A 9,700-nucleotide genomic window follows, 5' to 3' on the forward strand; every position below is an offset into this window, starting at 1 on the left:
TACATTTTTAAACAGTATTTTAACGTCATTTTAACTAGTGTTCTAAATGGCACGTGAAGACGCACCTAGGCATGATGCTCGACCAAAACATGTACATTCTTAAACAATATTTTTACATCATTTTAACCATTGATCTAAATGACGGCGCCTAGACGTGATTCTCGGCCAAAAAGCCAAGCCAGATGACTTTGCACCTTCGGCAACATTGATCGTTAAAGCGTGCCTAGACACAATTATGCACTCATTGGCGCGCATTATTATCCTTTTTTTATTTTTAAATTTTGTATTATTAAATTAATAGTTAATTTCTTCATATTGCTCTAATTTAAAACAACAACTTGTATCAAAATACACGAAGGACGAATTAGATGAAGAAGATAATATTGAATTGGAATCCAATGAAATCCAATGAAAAGTTAGATAAGATTTAAGTTTCTATACTATTTATTTAATATTTTGTATTTAAGTTTGAAATTTATCTTTTTGTTGGAAACTTTGAAAAAAATGTATAACTCCTATAAATCTGTTTTAAATGTTTAGTAAGTATTATTTTTAATTATTAAATAATTTTTTGATTTATTAAAAATTAAAATAAGAAAATGCATTTTTTACGCCTAATCCACGCCTAAGCTTGCGTAGCTTATAGTTTGGCCTCCATGTATTACGCCTTTTAGAACACTGATTTCAATAATACATTTTTCAATAAAATAATATTACCCACAAATTCAAAATATTTCCATACTTTAATTACATTTCATATCAATATACTATTTAAAAATGCAATTTTAGGACAAAAATAAGGCTCAAACAAGGGTTAAATTCCAACTGGCCACTTATTTTCAGATTTTATCTTTTTATTAGTTTTTATCAAGCTCTAAAAGACGTAATACAACGCTACGTTCAATCATCAAAGTGGCATATGCATGCCTATGCGAAACTGAAGGAAGATTGAAGAAGAATGATGCTCGAGCTCGATTAGATAATCTGCAACTCTACAAAAAATTTGTTTTAGGTTTTCTAAACGTCAAAATTCTACAAATCGTTATACATAATTCGTGGGTTTGGATGATTGGATTTGGTGATTTGGGCTAATTTAATGTTTATTGGGCTCAATTTGCCCATGTTATAAAAATGTGTTGAACTTTGATATGCTAATTTTGACACAATTTTTAATACAAATACGTATGCATTTTGACGTTTAAGTGGACATATGCGAACAACGAAAATGGGTTGACCTCATTATCATGCACATACCCTATATGAGGCATTTCAAAATTGCTCCGATCATATTCATGCATTTTAGAACACGACATTTGCTTTACTCACTATTGTTGTGTCAGCTTAAAAGGTTTACTTATAAATTGTAATTGTAAGTAAATAGATAGTTTTTTTTTTTTTTTTAAAGGTGTAGTAGTTTTGGTATATGAAAAAAAACAAAAAACATATTCTGAAGCCGAATTATTTGTTATGGAAATATACCTTTTTATTGGTCCCTCCGATGTCATATCTATTCGTTTTGATTGTGAATGATTATTATTAACTTTTCATCTTGATATTTAGTATTTATTAACGATAATGGACGCAGCTACTGAGAATTCATATATGATTTGGGAAATTGTTCCTAGTCAACAAGCTGTTATTTCTATTATGTTAGCATCATAATATGATAATGTATATAGTTTTTCTATACTAGATTCTACTTCGAAATGCATAAAGAGGATAATTGTACTTAAAATTGACACGAGTGGATAGATAGAGAATATTCAGTGGCGTGAAACAACTCTCTTTAAGGAACTCGAAAAATAATCTTGTAACTTCGGGAGAAGAAGTGTCACCTAACAAATATGGTCGCAGCGACCAGACTCGACGCTTATAAAAATTACAGGTCTTTGCAAAATTGTAAGACCACGTACGAGAGGTTTTTGTTGTTAATATACTTTGTGTGACAGGGATTTTCTTAGTTTTTGCCAATCTCATTTTTATTCAAGGAGGTTTTATATGAGTCTGAATCCAATGAAAAGGGCACTAGTGGATTTTCACGAGGTGTTGTTTCGATATGAAAATTGACTTGTCGAGTGTTTGGATTCAGAAGAGGGGTGCTTTGTAGTTTAAACTGCATACAATTGTTGGTTGTATTTTATTTTTCTTTTTGATCTTTTGAGTTTATTTAGAATATTTAATTATAATATAATTTGATTTTAATTAACACAAAAAAAGTGAGGATTTCAGTCGATTTCAATACTTTCACAATAGTAAATGTTGTAAATAATTTCTTGTTCTTCTTTTTAAATAAATATATACTGATCATAAATATGTTTTTATGAGTTTTAAATGATAGGAAAATGAGGAGTAACTCAATATATTAGATTATACATAAAACTTTACCACATACCATCAAGAATGAAGTGAATGTTAACCAATACTATATAGTATATACAAGTCCTAGTATAGTTTATGTACTTACAGTTTTGTTTTGAATGTAGAGATACGTAATCTGCCTCGACACCAAGTACAGAACTATCTCCCCCACTAGCCTTTGTTGGCGAACTGTGCCGTACTCAACCATTGGAGAATTTCGTACAATTCGTCAACAGAACTCTTTCATTAACCACTCAATGCACCTAACAAGAATTCTTGTTGGGCCATTATAATGGAGATTTGTTGCATCAACTCATCCATCTTCCTATCGTAACCGTGTCGCTTTTTTTTCCATCACCGTCTCTTCCACGAGGAATTCATAAGCAACTGATTATGCTCCGGAAGGCATTGTCTGGAGTATGACGTTTGCTTCGATATCAACTGATACATGCAAGTGTCTAAATATAGAATAAAACCTAAATCTGATTCCATTGATTTTGTAGAAGATCGAAGGAAGATCAAAAATTGGAATTAAATACGAATGATATAAGAAAAAACCTAGAAAAACCATACAAGTACTAATGTCCAAAATGCCCTCACTTAAAATAGAAAGATAGAATTGAAATAATATTTAATTGAATAAAATTAAGCTATTTTGCTAGTCTAGTATCGTGATGTCCCACGATGTGAAGACGTTCCACCTCCTAAGCTCCTAGTACTGCTAATTTTGTGCTGACATTCATAGATGTTTACACCATGCCTTCGTTCATTTTGACCCGCGATCCCATCTACGTCAATTTTAATTCCTCTATATCTAGAATATTGAATACGAGTAGAGTTTTCAATTGCTTTGAACCTTCATCTAGAACGAATGTTCTTCAAGTTCAAAATATTTTTGTTTGGATGATGAGACAGAGCCCTTATGAAGAGCGAGCCAAGTTGAAAAGTTAGTTGGAGACGAATTTTTAATAAGATTAATAAATACTTCTTCTTCTTCTTTTCTTTTCTTTTTTTTAAATACAAATGTTATTTTGACAAAAAAATTATAAGTAAAGAAATTATACTCAAACAAAAAATTCTTTCTTTTCCAATCACTTCACAGTGCAAACCCCAATATGCTTAGAGGTGACCCAATGTTACACTGGACCATGAAATATGGGGAAAATTATAGCCACGCTACCAAACCTGTCATTTAATATCAGACTCGACATAAACCTTTCATTTGTACCACCAACAATTTCAAAGCTTTTAGAAATTCTCACATGGAGTCCAAATGAATGATTTCCGTTAATTGACCAGAATAGTAAAATTTAACTTATTTTGATCATTTTTTATAAGGGTAACATTGTAAAATTACATTTTTCACAAAAAAAAAAATTAAAAACATAATTATAATAATTAAATTAAAAAAACAAAAAACCACCCACCCTCATCTCCTTCTTCCCCCTAGCCCCTCACTTAAAAGCAAAAACCATTCTCACCCAAATGTCGATCGTTCCCTCAACCTCCAATTCCAACGTCACCTCAAAACCAGCAGCTTCCTCAAGCATTCGAAAATGAAATGGCAAAACCTCAAAATAAAAACAATAGAGAGGAATCGACAATAGTGCTCGCCTTTGAGACCTCTGTGTTCAACTTGAAGGCTGGTTATCATCCCAATTGAACCATCACGCCATCACCACCATCTAGCTGCCACCTCTGCCATCGCCTTTCCTCACCATCACCACCTTCATTCACTAGAACTACCATTTACACCATGAACAAGGGGAGGGTGCTGTATGCAGATGGGAAAAGAAGGAGATGTTTAGGTGCATGGGTTGTGTTTTTTGTCTTTTTTATTATTTAATTATTTTAATTTATATAAAAAATGTAAATTTATCCTTTTACGCTCTAAAGATTAGTCAAGATTTGGTTAAACCATAGAGTTTTAGTTGACTAACGGTCAAATTGAAGGAAACCATCCACTTGGATTTCAGGTGAGAATTTCTAAAAGGTTTGGTACCTCGAGTTTCACAAATGAATCGTTTGAGTCAAATTTGCTATTAAAAAAAAAAATTGGTACCGTGGCTGCAATTTTCCCTAAAATATAACGTATAATTGAGATTCTTGAAATCCCAATTCTATTACTGCCATTATTATACAATAATAATATATAGAGGCTAAAACCTACCTGTCACTCCCTCCCCAATATCGCAAGAGTACCCAAATTCCTGCTCATTGTCTTCACGTAAGCATTTGTGTGTACGTATATATATGTATATACGTGAATGCGTATATTTTTTTATAGTGGATTGGTGTAATTTTATTTGTTTGAACGGCAGGCGAAGAATTGATGTACTTTCCTGGAGATCTTGACCACATGCAGAATCATGATGATTGCCTTGAAGCATAAAGGTACATTCTTTCTTTACCCCTCCTCTCTGTCTGTCAGTCTTTTTTGTGTTGATGTTTATGTAATTCTTGATTGTTGCTGATTAATTTTTATTAATTTGCACGTGTTTTTAATTATATCTGGGTCTTTTGTGTTATATAAGACGTTATTTATTTTTGAGGGCTATACATTATTTTTGTTTTTGGTTCGGGTTGTTTGGGGATTCAAATTGGAAAGAGTTTTTTAACATCCGACACAAAATTCTCTCTTTTCTGGTGGGTGGAGCGGGGTGCAAAAGATGAGAGAGATTGTGGGGATTTATATGTTTTGTATGGGGAGAATTAGTTTAACGTTTCCTTTTACGTGTTTAAATGACTACTTGGAACGAGAAAGTACTAATAAATATGCCAATTTGACATCATAGAAAAGTTACCAGATGACGATAGCAAGATTATGATTGGCAGTGGCTGTGATGGGATGCTTTAGATATGAGATGGATAAGAAATTGTTGCAATAAAGGAGCAATATAACGTACCTGATATCAGTTTACCAAGTTGCCTATTCCTTTTCTTTTTGACGTAGTTAGTTTCAAGAATAGCTTGGTGATCTTAAGGAATTCTAAGATGGTTTCTATATTTGAATAAAAGGGTAGTTTCTTTTCTGCAGCCAGGGTTGAGAAGATTAATAAGAGGTGTGATGCACGATAAGGTTGTGTTTGCCACAGAGAATTAAACTATGGAATTACATATAAAATTAGAGTAGATATACTATGTAGACAGTAATAGAGTGGATAATATATATTTTTTTTATTCAAAAGAATGTTATTTGACTGGAAGATATAATATAGAGCGAGTAGGTAGATTTAGTCCGGACAAGAAAGATAGTGCAAATAGCATTCTCTTCAATGAAAAACTTATAAATAATATCCACCTTATTGCTATCTTCTCTAATTTTATGAATAATTTCTTGTATGGTCCAATCCTACATGCCAAAGTTAGCCTAAGGAGCTTATTTCAATATAGACAGTACAGTTACAATCATTAGTCTTGTGCTCAGAATCCTTTGTACTACTAATCTTTATAAAAGATTCCAGTAGGAAAGCCAAGGAATATTGGTCAGTGATGGCAGCTCTATTTAGAAAACGGTTTGGGGGAGATTGAATGGATCGTTTGATAAATTGGCAGACAGTTGTTAATGTTGAGGCTGGGATGGTTTGGGTCTGGTTAATTATTTGGGTAAGAGCATGTCTATGGTAGCTAAGTAGTTTCAATTTACAACTTTTTCTATTGGAATCTTGTTCCCCTTTGCATATGTTAATCAGAAGGATACATGATTTAGAGCCAAAATGGATGGGATTTTAGATTTTCCCCTATTTATTTACGCTAGAATTGAAAGTTTACCTCGTTGCCAATGGCAGCAGGAGATGAGTGATTAGAGATACTCAACATGAAGGGCAACATTTTAATTAGTTCTACTGGGCTCTCTTTTATTTTTTGGTAATTGAGATCCCAATTATCCTCCATGTTTATATGACTTTCCAATCAATAATATATTCATTTTTATCTAACAAAAATATTGCCAGAGCACACAGCTGGCTGCAAAGAAATTTAGCCATAGATCTGGTTGGTAAATTTTGTGTTTTGGCATATATGATTTGATACTTGGTTAAGTCCCACTGTTTACCCATAGACATGAAAGAATGCTTAAAGCACCATATAGTGTAAAGGATTTCCTTGCATTACTCTTGTGAGTTGGAGCTTCTTTAGCATATACGAAACATGCCACAGTCATCCAATTCATTAATTTAATCATTAATTGGTGCCACTTTTTCTTGTTGACGTACATTCGTATAGTATACATTCTAGTATAGCCATATCCATCTATATAAACCAAAGTACAATATCATAAAGTGAGTAATGAAACTAAAAAAATAGAATAAAAATGATTTTCCTACATTTTCCGTTTTGAATCAACGTTAAATTTATTTACTTCGCTTCAAAGTCATTTTCTCACAAAAAAGTATTCCTCGTGTAACTGATGAAGAAAATGCATGTCAATGCCTTGAAAATAGATAAGGAGCCAATAAAAATACAGACGGGCCTCGGTAACTGGTAGTAGAGGAGACCTTGTCAGAGACAATTTCTTATTGTCAAAACTCCAAGCCTGGTAAGGATTGGGTCTTGGTCCTATCATTTGTCAACCCCGGATGAGATTTTCATGGCCTAACTCATGATTGAATGCCATGTGATGAAAGCCGTAAAAAAGTACCCAATCCATATGTATAATCATCATCACACGATGTCTTATTTCATATTCTTGAAATTTCAGAAAGTTTTGCATGCTTTGTGATTGTCATTGATGTTTGATTGAAACTTGAACCTTCCTCCCTCTATTGTATAGCTCAGCAACTTACAACTCTATGGAATTTAAGCATGAATAGAATGTCCATCAAGATTAATTCATGTTTTTCTTAACCAAACAGCTAGATTAAATTTCATCGACATAAATTTAAATTTAATCTGCAATTCAACTTGCCTCGGAGATGAACTCCTAGATTCTCTATTTCCAAACCATATCAAACGTGTGGTAAAGCTGGCTTAATTTTGTTTTTCTATTCTATTAACTGCAGATACTGGGCAAAAGAACTCTGAGGCACCCATAAAGTGCCTCCGGAGCAAGGATTGCCCTTGTAATCTGCATTACAATGGCACTCCCGGTGAAGGATTTTCGAAGCTCAGGGATAGCCTCCTTGCTCATCCACATGGGAATGCAACTGAATTAAATCTCTCGTTAAGCAGAGATTCTCTTGAACTTCAGAAAGAATCTCAAAACTGGCCAAAATACCATCACGATTTACGTTCATGGGTGGCTTTCTATCCTGTTTCAAGTAATATGCCGCCAGGTCAGCTAAATGCCTCTGAGGATCAATTTCACCCTTTCTCAGTAAATCACAGATTCCAGTATACTCCATCAAATGCGTTTCCTCAAAGTTATCCATATGATTACCAGATCCAAGATTTTCAATATTTTATCGTCATTGATTTCGAGGCAACATGTGACAGAGAAAATATTCCTCATCCTCAAGAGATAATTGAGTTTCCATCTGTAATAGTGAACAGCCTTACTGGACAGTTGGAAGCTTGTTTTCAATCATATGTGCGGCCCACATGCAACCAGCTCCTCAGTGAATTCTGCAAGGATTTGACAGGCATCCAGCAAATTCAGGTCTGCTTCAAGTCCAAAGTTCATCCTTTTGTTTATGATCTTAATAAAATATGGCTTTTGAGTGAGATATGTCAAATCATCAGATTATATTTGTTTTCCTCTTGAATGATCAAAATTCAATGGGGCGCAAATTGCAACCAATAGATACATAAAAGTGGTCATAGACTTGTCCACATACTGTGAGGTGAATATAGAGGTATAAAGTATAAACTTTGATACAAGTATGGAAACCCTTTACCATTCATACAGTGGGTAGAGAAATCCTTAAATTCATTCTGCGACTCCCCTTAAAGATCACATGCGCACACATACAGGATAATCTTTCTTGTCCTTACTTCTCTTCTCTATGACCATTGCCACTTTGTTTCAAAACCGTATTTCCCTATACTACCACCATTATTTCTACTGCTAAGTAAGGTTCTCCCTGCCCACCACCTTAATATAAGTTACACATTTAGCTCAAGACGTGTTCATACGAAAAAGTTGTATATGATAACAGTCGTATAATAATCGTAGTTCGCTAATAGTGTAATAGTGTTATATTATTTATATTTATGTTTTTGTTAATATCTGTTACCGGATTTATTGCTGACATTGCATTGAGTTTCTTTTTTTCCTGCATGGCAGACAAAAAAGGAGTTACTCTTGGGTCTTGGTTCTACCAAAATGAAATATAATCATGAAGCATTACAAACTCAAATTTGATTAAGCTAGTAGGATTGAAAATTTGATTTTTGTGTACAACGGCGAAGGTTTAACAGTGACAACTGGGATTATTTTAGAGAAGAAAGCCAAGGCTTCTTGAATTTGATACGATTCTGTTCGCATCAGTAACAGTATCATGGGGAGTATTAAGGGGTGAAAGCTGTTTGGTTAAATGTTTTAAGGAAGAAACTGGTCAACTTAAACTTGAATTTTTGTACTCCAGAATCATATTTGACTGGTTCCAAGCATTGAGCATGAAATAAACTATCGAAAATTTTAGAATAGCAATAAATGGAAGAATCATTTCGGTAGTCCCTGAAGGTATCATACAACCACGAAAGCTTAGGAATTGTGTAAAAGGCCAAAAACATATTTATTTGATTATATTTGAATATGTAAGGTGCATGTCTATTTATAAGCTGCAAGATATTTGCACACGGGACTCAGCATTAAGGTGCCTGTCTATTTATAAGCTGCAAGATATTTGCACACGGGACTCAGCATTAAGGTGCCTGTCTATTTATAAGCTGCAAGATATTTGCACACGGGACTCAGCATTAAGGTGCCTGTCTATTTATAAGCTGCAAGATATTTGCACACGGGACTCAGCATTAAGGTGCCTGTCTATTTATAAGCTGCAAGATATTTGGAAGCGGGACTCAACATAGTAGAGCAATATAAGACTAATTGAAACTCAACTTTGAAATCCTAATATTACAAAAACATAAATGATCCAAAAAAAAAAAAAAACTCTAACTGGAAGTAATCTGCAATTATGAAATTCATGAGACTTGACTAAAATAGTTAGAACTGCCGAAACTAGCACTGGAGCTTATGAAAGTAAGTCAATGCAGGTCAGCTCGAGGGTTTACCTATTGCGCACCCGAAGGGTAGTAGGCTGCGGGTTCTCCTGTCATAAAAAAATAAAATAAAAAAAGTTAAAACATAAATTAAGGCCTGTAAAAAGCTAAATAGCAGTTATCAAGCTCCATATTTGGCTGGAATAGGACTATATCCTAATTCCAAACGTTAAGCCTTCTT

The 9,700-nt window shown here is 33.7% G+C and overlaps 1 protein-coding gene across 2 annotated transcripts in view; it reads left to right on the forward strand.

The window, feature by feature from the left end:
- The first annotated feature begins 4,361 nt into the window (after positions 1 to 4,361).
- Positions 4,362 to 9,700, forward strand: part of LOC111394829 (ERI1 exoribonuclease 2-like) — an 11,588-nt gene continuing 6,249 nt past the window's right edge. Inside the window, exons 1-3 of one of the 2 annotated variants that reach the window (XM_023020843.1) lie at positions 4,362 to 4,585; positions 4,680 to 4,752; positions 7,359 to 7,954. In XM_023020843.1, the coding sequence (XP_022876611.1) occupies positions 4,728 to 4,752; positions 7,359 to 7,954 (621 nt within the window). In that variant the 5' untranslated portion in view covers positions 4,362 to 4,585; positions 4,680 to 4,727. Of the gene's footprint in view, positions 4,600 to 4,679; positions 4,753 to 7,358; positions 7,955 to 9,700 lie in introns of both variants that reach the window. The other variant, XM_023020844.1, reaches the window with a different exon arrangement.

Source organism: Olea europaea, chromosome 5 (assembly GCF_002742605.1).
Source record: "Olea europaea var. sylvestris chromosome 5, O_europaea_v1, whole genome shotgun sequence".
In the NCBI taxonomy this organism is placed as follows: domain Eukaryota; kingdom Viridiplantae; phylum Streptophyta; class Magnoliopsida; order Lamiales; family Oleaceae; genus Olea; species Olea europaea.